The sequence below is a fragment of the Narcine bancroftii genome, chromosome 1 (genome assembly GCF_036971445.1).
Source record: "Narcine bancroftii isolate sNarBan1 chromosome 1, sNarBan1.hap1, whole genome shotgun sequence".
NCBI classification, from domain to species: domain Eukaryota; kingdom Metazoa; phylum Chordata; class Chondrichthyes; order Torpediniformes; family Narcinidae; genus Narcine; species Narcine bancroftii.
Window position 1 is genome coordinate 327,808,936 of NC_091469.1, and position 15,183 is coordinate 327,824,118.

Below are 15,183 nucleotides of genomic sequence, written 5' to 3' on the forward strand. Positions count from 1 at the left end.
TGATTTCAACTGTTACCTTGGGGATATTTTCTGCGCCCTTCACTGACGCAAAAGATTGATTAAACATTTTTTTTTAAATTTCCTGTTAATAATTTACTAGCCTCATTCATTGAAGATTCCACATTTGCCTTAGCTGATGTCTTCCTACCTGTATATCCACCAAAACTCTCACTGTTTTAAGTCCAATTTTGGTTTTATTTTAAAAAAAATGTTGGAATAACAAATGATGCATGTTTATGGAGTACGAGATTTAGAATTGTTAAGGTCCTGCTGAAAGCATGTCTCCCAAAGAAAAATGAAAAATATTTGCAATGGTTCAAAGACATTGGAAAATGTTGAAACACAATTTGAACAATAAAAGTAGGAGAATTTGTTACTTCAAAATAAATCTCCTTTTATTCTCCTCCCCTGCAATCTTCAGTCCTCCTCCTTCGACATACACTTCCCCTTTGGGTCATTCTCATCTCTGATTTTTTTGCCCAGAGTCGGACATAATGAAGAGATATCTCTCTTTGCCAGTATCTTAAACTGTTTGTACCCAACTCTAAGTACTAGTGGAAGCTCAATGAATTAGAAATCAAAATTGTCAATTTTAACTACCATAAGTGTTAAAGCTTACAGGACATGAGCCAGTCACTCAGATCTTGGTGAGCATGATAAACAGTAAAACCTGGATAATTTGAGATCTGGCTGGTCAGAAATCCCAGTAGTTCAGCATTGGTTCACTAGGTTAAGCTTCCTTAGTTCCTGCACTCACTTCTGCTTGTTAGGCCCCCAGATTCTCTCACTCTTCAAACAGACCAAAGTCCCACTTCCAACATTCCTTTTAAACTCTGCATGCCAAATTATGGGAACTTTATGATAGAAACATTTTCTCACCCAATGGAATGAGTTGTCAAAACCCAAACTCAACACATTTCATTGTTCTACAGTTCATTTAACTTATCAATGTTCATCATTGGAATGCAGGAATAATTATAATTAGTGCTTTATGTGGCTTGTATAATCTTTAGAATTGTGGGATGGCCTGGAGGAACAAGAGTCAGTAGTTGTTAAAGCTGCTTAATACCTAATTAACTGTTCAAATTAATTTCCATTGAAATCAGTCTTTCTGAACGATGTACTTTTACATTAGTAGTAATAGGATGTTCTAACACATCTTAAATTATGCAATTATTTAACCAGTTTTGGTTTTCTACTTCCTTCAAGCTGATGCAGTCAATAACGCAGGTGGCTTTGGGTTCAATGGCCTTGATAAGAATGGCAATCTGCGCTGGGACTTGATTTCCAATCTAAACATCTGGAATATTGAGGTGAGATTCTTGAATTAGATTGTGCAAACTGATGCCCAGAAAATGATTTTTTTTAAGGTGATGACCACATAAGATTTTATTTTGCAGAGAAAATTATGCTAATAATCGTTTTGGATGAAATTGTGTCCATTGTAAAATTGAACTGGACAGTTCCATTCACCCTGGACCTTTTCCTGTGGTCAGACACACACCAAATGGCCACATCCCATCTGTTTTTGGACAGCATGGTTGGCATAGCGGTTAGCACCATGCTGCAACACCAGCATTTGTGACCCAGGTTCGAATCTTGTGCTGTCTGTTAGGAGTTTGAACGTTTTCCCCATGAATGCGTGGGTTTTCCCCAGGGGTTCCGGAGTCTCTCGCCGGTTGAAACATGCCAGGAGTGTAGGTTAATTGGGTGTAAATTTGGCAGCATGGACCTGTGGGCCAAAATGGCCTGTTTACCATGCCGTATGTCTAAATTTAAAATAAAATTGAGTTCCAAATTATGAATATTTTATTTTTGACGTTTTTTCAAAAAGATACATAATAAAATTTCAATATCACAACATGTTAAACTTTATTCTTACAAACAACAACAAACAAAAAAACAAAATAGTCCCCCCTTCCCTCCCCCTTCAATACATATGAATCCACACATCACTATGTGTTTTATCATGTGTCATATCTTTTAAATATATAGAATATAATAGGGGAAACTATGTTTAAATATATATAATAGTTGCATTTATAGTCCTTTTTAATTTTTAATTACTGTATTTGGGCCCCTAGGAGTCATATTTATTCTTGAAATTATGTAATTTTTTTCCCATTGGTATACAGCTGTTCATTTCCACAGTCCATCGGAGTTGGACTTCCAAGTGATCGCGATACATTTTTTTGCTACTGCTAGTGCTATTTTTAAAAATGAGATTTGATAATTATTCAATTTGTTGCTTATTTCCATAAAATTACCTAGTAGATATAGCTCTGAGTCACCTGTGAAGCCCACTCCTGTTATGCTGGTTAATTTTTCTGTGATGTCTTGCCAAAATGCACCTTCACGCATGACCATGTCTTGTGTAAAAAAAAAAAAAGTTCCTGTCTCAGTCCCACATCTGCTTTTGATCCATGTAATTTCTGTGGGGTAAGATATAATTGGTTTAAAAAAAATTAACGTAACCAGTTCATATCTTGCATTTATAATTGATCTTGCGCTGTCCTTACACCAATCTGACCAGATTCTTTCTGAAATCACCACACCCAAGTCCAATTCCCATTTTTCCCTTGACTTCTGTAATCTTGCTTTTCCACTTTTGGTCTGGGAGAGTACAGTACATTTTTATTATAAATTTGCGTGTATTTCCCATCCAGTCTGTTTGTTCTTTTTCACTAATTTCAGGTGGGGTCAACATTGGTCCCCATCTTTCTCTTAAGAACGATCTAAGCTGGAGAAAACGGAAGGTCCAATTGGCCACTCCATATTTGTGTTTTAATTGTTCAAAGGATGTAAGAGATCCTTTTATGCAGCATACTTCAGTTTATCTTGTACCTTTGTCATACCACGAATTTAATAATCTCTTGCCTATGTTCATAGCCAGTAACACATTTTTACACAGTGGTGCTTTTATCCCTACTTTTCCTATACATTCATTAATTTCTTGCCATTAATCATATGTATTGTTATGGGATTATGTGTCTTTTTGGTAATGATTTGACAGTCCTTTATTTCCCCCTCCTCCATTGAGTACATTACCATCTCAATCCAAGGGGTGGGGGGTATTCTCAATGAAGAAGGCTGCGAGAAATCTAGCCTGCGCAGCGAAGTATTTTTTTAAATCTGTAAGTCTAAGTCCTTCCAACCCATAGTCCCATGTCATTTTTACCTGTGTGATTCTTGGTACCTTATTATTCCATAGGAACTGTCTAATATGATTGTTTAGTAGTTTAAAGTCTTGGCATCATTTTGATTTTGATGCATTCCCACTAAAATAACTGGTAAGCCTCTCCATTTCTACAGGTTCCTTTCTATCTTCCCAATTTGGGTTATACAGATTTTGTAAGTTGTCGGCTGCTATTCCAAGTTATTTTATTCCATCCATCTTCCATTTAAATTTACTTCCTTTTTGGTATCTTTCATATTCAAAATTTATTAATGGTGTTATCTCACTTTTGTCCATATTTTCCCAAAGATTTAGCTGAGTCTGATAGGTATAGAAGCACACATCAGCAAATAGACTAATTTTATGTTCTTCTTGTCCAACTTTCAAGCCCTTTATATCCGGATCCCTTCTTATTATCTCCACCAGTGGTTCAATCGCTAAAATAAAAAGCACTGGGGACAGGGGACACCCCTGTCTGCTCGATCTATTCAAGGGGAACACTGCCAACATCTGATTGTTGGCTATAATTTTAGCTTGTGGTTTATGGTATGAAGTTTTTTAGCCAGTTTATAAATGTTCTGCATATGCCAAATTTTTCCATTGTTTTAAATCGAAAGGGCTATTCCAAATGTTCAAAGACTTTTTTCACCTCCAGGGAGACTGTAAAACTTGGATTTCATTTGAATTTTGCCATGTGTATGATATTAAATAATCTTCCTAGACAATTTGAGGAATGTTTTCCTTTAACAAATACTGCATGTATCAATTTTGGTAAATATTGTCCTAACCCTTTTGCCAACGCTTTTTGTTATTGTAATCAGCATTTAATGGATATGACAAAGTTTTTAATGGGTCCCTTTTTTTTGTAACATGAATAATCGCGGTTGAGAATGATTTCGGGAAGGTCTGTGTTTCTACTGCTTGGTCCATAACATCCATAAACAAGGACATTAATAGTTCTTTAAATTGTCTGTAAAACTCAAGTGAGGATCCATCCTCCCCTGGTGATTTATTAGCCTATAGGTTACCCAGACCCTTTTCAATTTCTTCCCTTGTCAAGGGAGTGTCTACTTCTATCCTTTCTCTCTTCTAGTTTTGGAAGTTCAACACTCAATAAAAATAGCTGACTTTCACCCATATTCCTTAATTCCCTTACTATGTAAAAAATCCATCCAACCTTGACTTAAATATATTTTCTGAGGAAGCCTCCACTACTTCAGTGGGCAGCAAATTCCATAGATTCACCATCCTCTGGGAAAAGCAGTTCCTCCTCATCTCTGTCCTAAATCTACTACCCTGAATCTTGAGGCTATGTTCCCAAGTTCTGGTCTCCCCCACTAATGGAAACAACTCACTTACCTCTATCTTATCTATGCCTTTCATAATTTTATGCATTTCTATAAGTTTCCCTCTCATTCTTCTAAATTCCAGCGAGTACAGTCGCAGATCACTTGATCTCACCTCATAGGATAATGCCCTCTGGAATCAACCTGGTGAACGTCCTCTGCACCACCTCCAAAGCCAGTACATCCTTCATCAAGTAAGGAGACCAGAACTGCCCACAGTACTCCAGATGTGGCCTCACCAGTGCCTTCTACAGTTGTAGCACATCTCCCTGCTCCTTAATTCAATGAAGGCTAACATTCTACTTACCTGTTTGATAGCTTGCTGCACCTGCAAACCAACTTTTTGCAATTTGTGCAAAAGGTTCATTGAAACCATAATGGACGTTTCTCATTTGAAGGGCACTTTGCACCTCTTTGGATGAATAGCCAACTGGCTTTAGGAAATTTCACTGAGCTGCTTCAGAACTGACTGCATTCTTCTCAGAGACTGTCCAAAATCCACAGAGTATTTAAACAAACATGGACTGTTTTCTCAAGCAATTACCTGTCAGGATGCTCACTCCATGAAATCCCCAATGATATCTGGCAGCTCTCCACTGCAGGCGGTGATGTTATAGGAAGCGACAGAAGGTCAGGTACCTCCCTGCACGTGCCCAACAGTCAAGAAGCGACCCCCCCGAGAATCTTGAGAGATATCACATCCTGCCCCGGCCTCTGATAAACTGTATATCAGCAGGCTTTGACTTTCCAAGGCCATTGATATCCTGCAGGAAGATCTTCAGTTTCTGCACATTTTAATTTAATATTTAAATTCAGACATGCAGAACAGTAGCAGGACCTTTTTTTTGGCCCATGAACCTGTGCTGTCCAATTACACCCAATTGACATATAACCCCCCCACTCCCCATACATTTTGAACAGTGGGGAAGAAACAGGGCACTCAGAGGAAATCCATGCAGAGATTAGAGAACGTGAAAACTCATTACTCAATATCCCATTGATTCTCAACTTTCTCTCCACTGAATTTAATCAAGCAGTCAGAGCACATCTCTACCCATGTCTTCCATTTGGGTGCTCTCCACTGCCTCAGAGACTGTTCATGAATAATTTGTTTCATCCACTTTAATGTGGGAGAGGAACAAGGGTCATTCTGGGCGTTGCTGACTTCTGTGAGTACAACAGCCATATTAAGGGATCCCATTATAAACCAAGGCTTTTAATATGATTTTCACTTCCTTAATGTGCAGCTTGTTGTAGATCAGCTCTTACAAGTGCCATGTTTTCTTAAAGCATGCATGATTTAGAGAGCATAAAAAATGCAGATGCTGCAAATGTGGGGAAGAGAAAGTAGAGTAGTACAAATATTCATTTAGTCAGATAATATCTGTGGATGGAAAGTTAACGTTACATCAGTTAGATGTAAAAATGCACTGAAATCCTGGAGGAACTCAGCTGGTCTTTTCAGCATCCATAAAAAAACAAAGATATATTGCTGACATTTTGGGCTTGAGCCCTTCAAGGAAAATGACCTAGTATTTCTAATTTGAAAGAGCATCCTTCATTATGATCCCATATTTATGGGTAATATTATTGGCCAGCACCATCTGGAAAGTTGTATCTCAAGAGATACTAAATGCCCTTAGATTTTGTAGTTGTTCACACCAGTACACTATCCAAACACCAAACATCAAGAATTGCACAACTATTGAGGTCCAAAAAGGGGGCTATTCTGCCCATCGGGTCCTTGGCAACTCCTTGTGTGTAATTGTGTTGTGGATGCTTGGAGAGCGTCTGATGTAATTTGATGCCATCCCAGAATGTTTGGAGATGCGTGAAAACAGAGCACCTCAGCAGGTCTTGCAGTGTCCATTGAAGGTAAAGATGTGTAACTGACATTTCAGGCCTGAGGTATGAGGGTACGGTAGTTGGGTAAGATGTCACTGAAATCTTAGCAAGTCCTGTTTTAATGTTTGTTTCTGGACATTAACCACCCTAATGCTGTTTCAATTTGGATTCTAATTATTCTGCAGCATTTTGCAAGGCAGCAGATTTGATGTAGTAGTAAACCCAGCTGAAATCCAATTGGTAAGCTGCTGTTGTGTCTGAAGTTTTAATTCGTTTAAAAACTTTAGAGTTGTATTCTGTGTGCCCTGTCATCAGGAACTGACACATCTGACCATGTTTCCAGAAGGATGTATTTGTTTGTTTGTATCAGGTTTAAGTTTGATATATACTGCATATTGTGCTGTGTTCACTTCTTTGGTTTTATCGAACATTGTGAAAAAGATAGATGATTGCAACAAAATTATTTTGATCCTGCAACATTTTTGCATAAGTGATGTTTTTCTTCAATATCTGGTTGGTTTCACTTGCATATAATAAGTCAACGAGTCATGAGTTTATTGGTTCATTACAAAATTTTGATAGCATTTCATTCTATTTATAGAGTGCTTATCCGGCATATGGCTCCAGAAAGAGTTGGCTGACAAACAAAGGCAATTGACTTGTATCAGAGAGAGTAGGAGCATAGCTGTTTCTTTTGACATCTATTTGAGTAGTTGCAAAATCATATACAATGAGCCTCAATTTGCAAAAGCAGATAAGTTTTAAAATAAGTGCCACGTGCAGGTTGTCTGAAGCTAAAGTGTGATCAAGAACTTTCAAGATTCAGAGCTGCTGTGACCAAAGAATTCTTACACCTTTTAAAGGAAAATTGCTGACTTGCTGCATGTTGTGTTTTCTGTGCACTTGGCATGCAAATGCACAGAGAAGATTGCAGTGCATATCTAGATGCCTCTTGTGTGATTTGGTCCATTCCTGTGTGACCTGCAGACCTTTGAAAGTTTGTGAGTCTTGCCTTACGTAAATAGAAGTAAAACACAAAAGTCCGCAGACACCATGGTTGAAGTAAAAAGACAATGCTGGAGAAACTCAGCAGATCAAACAGTGTCCTTTATATAGTTTCAGGCTTGAGCCCTTCATCAAGGTATGGAAAAATGTTCGCAGGCATCTGAATAAAAAGGTAACGGGGAGGCATGGTTGCAAAGGCAGAAGGTAATAGGTGGAGAGCAGTGGGAGGGCACAGCACTAAACAAGGGGAGGAGCAATGGCTAGGTGAATAGAGAGCTAGGGGGAAGGGAGGGGAGAAAAGAGAGTAGGTTAACAGAAACTGGAAAAGTCGGTGTTAATGTCATCCGGCTGGAAAGATCCCACACAGAAATTGTAAATAGAACTTGCCTGAGCTGATCTGAGACTCTTGGAGACCAGTATTGGGAATCAGCAACAAGTACGTCCTCTAAATAAAATGCTTACTCCTCCAAATGGCTTTTCCAGACCTCAATGCCACCTGCTGAAGGCAACAACATTGCCTATTGTTCGTTCCATACAGGTAGAACAAGTGGATACACTGGTGCTGCATCATTGCCCAGAATGTGATGTAGCATATCGCGGTGTGCCGAAGCAAACCTGTTGCCTTGGCATAATCTGCAGTTTTCAACAGAGTGAGTGTCAAAGGTTGTGATAATCCTTTGTGCACTCAATAGCCTCACCGTTATGAGAGCTCAGCCCATGTCACAAACCATGTGGCAGACAGCTGTGGAGCAGGATCTGCAACTGTTTCCGATCTGAGCTGCTTTCAAAGAATTGGTGTGACTGAAATATAATGAGCACAATCCCATTTTACAGTCACCAACAGTTTCATACCATTCCTATCCTCTGTCAACCCTTACTCTTGGCCATAATCCAAAATTGAAAGCCAAAATAAATATTCCAAACTAAATTTCCAAATTTGGCTTGTGCTAAGTTGATTAGAAGGATTAATCATTCATCCTTTTGTGTTCCTTTACTGCATTTCTACTGTGTTCATTTGTCAATCCAGGTGCTCCAATGCAGTCCTTGTTTTAAAACTGATAGAAGGTTTCTGATGTTTGGTGGATGGGGTCACAGTTTTCCAATGGAATGCACTGCCCTGCCACGTGCACAGTATGAGCAGAATTCTGCGCAAGCTAATTGAGGGTACAGGGAAAAACCTGTGGTTTGATCAATGCAGCTGACCGGTTCCAGCAGATTTGACGTATTCCTGGGCAGTTTTGGAAATTGGTTGGAAGTCTGATTGCTGGTATACTGTGATGCCCATCAAATTCCTCGAATCACTTGATTTTAGAGTCACAATGAAGCAGCCTAAGCTTGCATCGTAGAAAGCAGTACAGCACACCAAATTGAGGTGGTGATTGCTCATACTGCATTTAGATATTATGTTCTAGTTAGGTGTGTACGCCAATCGAGTTGCCCTCTGTTTCAGACTCAAAGCTAGGAATAATGACTGACTTCTCTCGTACCCCTTGAGATCAGACATGACCTGCTGACAAGCCAGCCCATGTACCAACCATTTCATTGCGCACATCCATCAACCAGGGTTCTCGGGCATCAAAATGGTCAAATTGCATGCACCAGACTTGAGGAGGCTAGCAAGTCCACTAATGCCTTTCTCCCTGAAGGCCATTCATTCCTGATTACTCCCCATCCTCTCACCTTTAGGTAACTCCTATTGTGCATGGTGTCAATGTCGAATCTGTAGATTTTTATGTTAAATGGTGAGATGATGTGAATTTATCTACACTGTCTTCTTGCTGTTCTACCACAGTTTGGCCTTGGATGCCTGGAAGGCCAAAAAGCAAAATTATAGGGGGTATTCACTTTATTGTCATTGTACCAGTAAAGCAGCCAAAGAAATACAATCAGCGTCAACCAGAAGTTTAAAAAATAGTGCTATATACATTGCAATAAAACATGCAATTAAAACCAACAATAACACTATTCTACAACAAACTGTTTAAAAAGTATTGATTTTACAATGTGAGGGCAGGACCACTCAGCGCTGTGATTCACGGTTCAACATAGTCACAGCTTCGTTTATATTAAAAAAAACTCTTCTTGAGCCCACTGGGGCATGACTGAAGGCTCCTGTAGCATCTGCCCGATAGGAGAAAAATGAATAGTCCGTGATTTGGGTGTGATGCATCGTTGATAATGTTTCTCGTCCTGCCCAGACATTGTTCCCTATAGATGTTTTTGATGATAGGCAAATGGATTCTGATAATCTGTTGGGCAGTTTTCACTACCCACTGGTGCGATTTTGCGCAATACAATTCCCGTACCACACCGAAATACCATGTGTTAGCACGCTCTCAAGTGTGCATCTATAGAAATCCAACAGTATCCTTGGATAGAAGTATATCTTCCACATTCTCCTCAAAACATAAAGATGCTATTGGGCCTTTTAATAAGAATTGAAGAATTCAAGGACCAAGTAAGATCTTCAGAGATATGGACACTAAGGAATTTAAAGCTTGGTAAATGCTACATCACCACTCCATTGATGTAGCTTCTGGCACACCTGAAATCCACGATGATCTCCTTGGTCGTCTGAGTGTTGAGTGTCAAGTTGTTATCGGCATACCACCAGGTCAGGTGCTGAACCTCATCCCTATAGGCTGTTTTATTGTCCCCTTTAATCAGGCCTACCACCATGGTGTCATCTGTGAATTTGATTATTAAATTTTTACTATACATAGGAATCCATTCAGAAGGGGCTCAATACAAAATCCTGAGGCCCACCATATTCAAGGTAAGAATAGGTAAGAGAAAATATTGGCCATCTTAACAGATTATTAGTTTGTGGAATAGGTTAAAGTAAAAGGAGCTTGAATTGTATCATTTTGGAACTGGCAAATCAGAAGAGATTGTGAGAAAAATGGGAAGTGTAAAGGACAAGTAGTTATGTCATCTCAGGTTCCAGCCTCAGCAGTTGCTGTGGGTTTTGTGGTGGCCACTGCAATAATGATCAGCATGCTGGGCTGCCTTGAGATATGGTGAATTTAGAATTTCTGATGACATTTGGGCATCTCTTTGCTCATTAGGGGGCTTTGCAAATGTATGTTGTTTGGGAGTTCTTGGCATGGCTATTTATATTTATTAATTCATTGATCAGGTGACACTTTGTACTGCATTTGAGGTGGGGAAAAAAGAAAATTTGCTTTGATTTCACTTTTTCCTCCCTCAAATAGAAATAATGATTCCATGTTCTCGGATTTCATCTCATCAGTATCACGAAGGTCAAGAATATGATTGTATCTTTTATTTACCATTTGCAGTTATATTGTGATCATCACAAACTGTGCGAATTTTGTATAAGTTTTACCAGATGAATAACTGAGAATGGGAAAGATTTTTAAAAAGTTCTTCTCTCAAAGCAATACAATAAAACCACTGGTATCCAGCACCTCGAGATAGGTAGATGCCAGATGTGCAAAATTTCCAGTTGCAAGAGAATCCCTCTTACAACTAATAACTCTTATAACTTACAACTAACTAATACACCTGCATTGAGAATAAACAGTTTTAATGGCAAAAATACTATACTGAACAAATTTCACTTGCATGAATATATCAACCTAAAAGAATTTTACTTTATTTGCACTCACATTCTTTGAAAGTATTTAACCATTGCTGCATCACCACAGAGTACCCCAAAAGAGGAAGAATAACATTATAGATAATTAACCCACCCCTTACAGATAAATCCTTACTAATATACTTAATAATATTCTAATGAAGACTCTTACTAAGCAGGCAGCCAATGGCGAGTGGCATCAACTAGCTCTTCATCCTGGATTCGCCATTTTATTCAAACACTTCAAGCAAAGCACTCCACTCTCTGAATATTTGCTCCCTTTTTCACCAATGGTCCAGAGAACGTTCACTTTTACAATTTTAAACTTTTATTAAATTTTTTATTTATAATTATTTATTTTTAATTTTAAAAATTGATTTACTGGTATTTTATTTTATTTTTTTGCTGGTTGCTTGAGGTGGCCAGTTGCCTGAATTTCCAGATAACAGGAATTTTACTGTTTAGAGAAATGTGCTCAAGCTGCTTCTCTTGATTGTGTAACATGGAAATTGCAGTGTGTTTTAACATTTAAATGATGTCTGATAAAGTATATTTTCTACTATTTTAATAATAATGTTGCTTTTACCTGGCAGAAATTTCAGTACTTAATTTGCTGACAGCTTTTTACACTTCTGTTTTACCAGACTGCTACAAGTTTTAAAATGTGCCTGGACAATTGGAACATTCAAACAGGAGCTTGGCTAAAGAGGTAAGAAAAATGGCTGTCCTTTTTAAACCATTAGGGGTCTGTCTTTAATGAGGGTTCAATACAAATAACACAATCTGTGATGATCAGAATTCTGCACAAATTAAAGAAGATGCAACGCCTTTAGTGGCTTTGATTTGAGCCTTGGTCAATTTTGCTGCAGTTTATATTGAGAGAGTATTTAGCGCAGCAGTGAGACCAGTGCTCTTACACCACCAGCAACCTGAGCTCAAATCTAGAGCTGTCTGTAAGGAGCTTGTATATTCTCCCAGTGTCAACATTGATTTCCATCCACCCTCCAAAAAAAGTACACCCCCCCCCCCCCCCACCCCCACAGTATTTGGCTAGCATGGGCTGGAAGGGCCTGTTACTGTGCTGCATTTCTAAATCACAGAAGGCTTAATTGATCTGGCTCAGAAGGTTCTGAGTGACGTCATGATGTCATTTGGAATGTGCGGGGTTTTAAAAAGCTACGTGTGACTGAACAAATGCATTTTCCTGAACTTCGACTCGACTATGTCTGATCATTTTTTCATTCTTCATTGATTGGCAGCTGGTGTGTCCTCCAACAAGGTAGGGGCCAGTGCTGTTACATGACAGTTACAACCCTTCCCAATACACTTTCCCAGTTATGCACAATAGATGATCCAAACCTTGAACCTCAAAGGTTAGATGTAATGTTTTAAAAACTGAAGTTTACTATTTTGTATTTAACAAATGAAATGTTCATGATCTCTTCCTGAACTTACTTATTTGCATATAAGGCAATTCACCAGCATTCTGTTACTATTAACCCAGCAGCTTTTTCGTTTTTTTTAGTGTAGATTTAGGATAAGTTAGTCACAGTCTTTTTTTTTTCCTGCAGGAACATGAGTATAATCAAATTCTGTTCCTTTATCATTAGTTGTGATGTTCATTTTTATTCTGGGATGCATTGTAATTACTCTGTACCTGTACAATATTTGTTCTTACACTTGTATGTACACACTCATTAAAAATTATTAAATAGAAAAAGAAGGTGGCTCACCACCAGCTTTTTAACGCAAATACAAATAAATAGTAAACAATGATCTTGCAGATGATGTCCTAATCTCACAAAACAAAAAGGAAAAGAATAAGATACCACCTTTCCTGGTGTTGAAAGCCAAGCAGAGTAAAACTCTAATAATCTGCTATCAGATTGTTCAAAACTCCCCATGGTTTGGCATTTGGCTCAGTGAGCAATGTTTCCCACGCTCGATTTAAGCTCAAAGATGCCCTATTCTCATACTCCTTGAACTCACCGGGTTCACTGAAAAAAATTATCGTGCTCTTTGGTATGTCGTTGATAGCATCACAGATTGTCCAAATTAGCCCACTCTCAATAACTGAGTAAAAAGTTTCAGAGTTTTCCAATTGTGTCCGTAATTAGAACTGATCATCTTAGTTTGATGAAGGGCTCAGGCTTTAAACATTGGTTATGTATTTTTTTCTTCGGTTCAAATAGAACACTGTGTGACTTGCTGAGTTTCTCCAGCAATTTTGTGTACACTATCATCATAGCATCTGCAGACTTTCTTGTTTAACAATTAAAGAAAATCTGAATTATTAAAGAAGTCAGAGATTTTCATGGATTTCTTTATATGATTTAGGAGTGTGTGTGATTAATAATACATCTGAAAGTCTTAAATTACCAAACACTTATCTCTGGTATTCTCAGCCATTCTCTTCCCTGCTCATGATGTAAGCAGTGAGTACTTCCCCAAATTCCCTTTTGCAGACTGGATGCTTCTCCCATGAGGTTTCCGTGTTGGGAGTAAGCCATTGGCCATTGAGAAGTCGCCTCCAAAAAAGGATCTGCATTTTAATTTTTGCATTAAAATGTCAGGAAATGCCAAAGTTACTGTAGAATCTTTCCGCAATAAAAGGCTCTTTAGCCCTCCATCATCACCTGTGTACACTAACCCCACTCTGGGGGGGGGGGGGGAAATCTTTGTATTCCCATCAATTCTCCTCAAGTCCTACTACTCATAGAAACACAAGGCAATTGTAATTGACCATATCACCTACCTACACACGTCTTTAAGATGTATGAGTGAGTGTGTATTTACCATAACTTAATAAATTTAAGGAGGATTTGAATAGGTGGAATAATTTACCAATAACTTTAGTAGGTAGAGTTGAGTGTATTAAGATGAATATTTTCCCAGAGTTCTTTTTGTTTCAGTTGATCCCCATCTCAGTTCCTCAAAAAAATTTTTTAAGGACTTGAATATGAATATTAGGGCATTTTTATGGAAAGGGAAACTGGCAAGGGCTTCTTCGGAAAGATTGACTTGGGAGTTTGAATTGGCAGGTTTATAACTTCCCCACTTTAAGAATTATAAGGTAGCTCAATTGAGATTTATTAATGTATTGCTTGATATAAATAAACTTTCTGCTTGGGTTAATATAGAATTTAGTAAAATAGGAGAAATTATTTATGTGGAATTCAAAATTGTACCTGTTTTGAAACATTTGATTGAATTATGAAATAAAATTGATTATGAAATAGGGGGAAAGGTTTAATTTCATGTAAGATGTCTTTTCAAAATAAATATTCCATTTTCTATGGATAATCAATTTCTGAGAACTTGGATGTGGATGGGTATTGAGAGACTAGAAGATTGTTTTGAACCTGGAAGATTTATTGCATTTGAATAAATGAAGAATAAATTTTATGTGCCAAATAAACTTTTGTCTGTTATTATCAAATTGAGACTTTTTTGACTGATAAAATAAGTCCGAGTTTGACGTTACCTAGCCAGAGTGAATTGGAATTATTGATTCTTAACAGTAATGTAAATAGATTTATCTCTGTAATGTATAATTTACTTCAAAGCCCCTAAATTAGGGATGCATCAATATAGATTAAGATGGGAAGTGGATTTAAATTGCCAAATAGATGAGAAAGATTGGATACAACTTTGTAGATATATTTCAAAATTATAAATGTTGGGTATAGGTAGGTTCAATACAATATTTTGCATCCACTATATTTAATTCCTCAAAAAATTTTTAAAAATTGAACCCTACATTATCAGATTTATGTTGTAGATGTGGTCAAGAGGTTGGAACATTTCTGCATTTTTCTTGGAAATGTCCTAAAGTTAAACATTTTTGGTTGGAATTTGGACATTTTTTGGAATGAATAACAGGGGTCAAATTCCCACAGGATCTGATGTTATTTCTGTTGGGTACAATTAGGACTATAAGACCTAAATTGAAATTAACTATATATCAAATTGAATTTGTACAAATTTCTTTAGCAGTTTCTTGGAAGTGTATGGTATTACTTGGAAATCGGATACAGAGTTAGGGATAGAGAGATGGCATGCTGAATTTCATAGCTGTATCCCACTTGAGAAAATAACATAAGTTATGAAATAAATATCAGATATTTTGGAAAATGTGGCATCCATATTTGCAAAATGGAGGCTACAGGTGGTAGTGGTTAAGAGAGGGGAGAAACACTGCATGGTCATAG

At 37.8% G+C, this 15,183-nt stretch overlaps 1 protein-coding gene across 6 annotated transcripts in view; it reads left to right on the forward strand.

Moving 5' to 3' along the window:
- Window positions 1-15,183, forward strand: part of mboat1 (membrane bound O-acyltransferase domain containing 1) — a 112,711-nt gene that overhangs the window by 80,487 nt on the left and 17,041 nt on the right. For all 6 annotated transcript variants that reach the window (XR_011347861.1, XM_069907958.1, XM_069907965.1 and 3 more), the window contains 2 exons: window positions 1,210-1,313; window positions 11,617-11,681. Coding sequence is in view for 5 of the 6 variants with exons in the window: in XM_069907958.1 (XP_069764059.1) it covers window positions 1,210-1,313; window positions 11,617-11,681 (169 nt within the window). In the remaining variant the exon portion in view is untranslated. The remainder of the gene's footprint in view (window positions 1-1,209; window positions 1,314-11,616; window positions 11,682-15,183) is intronic.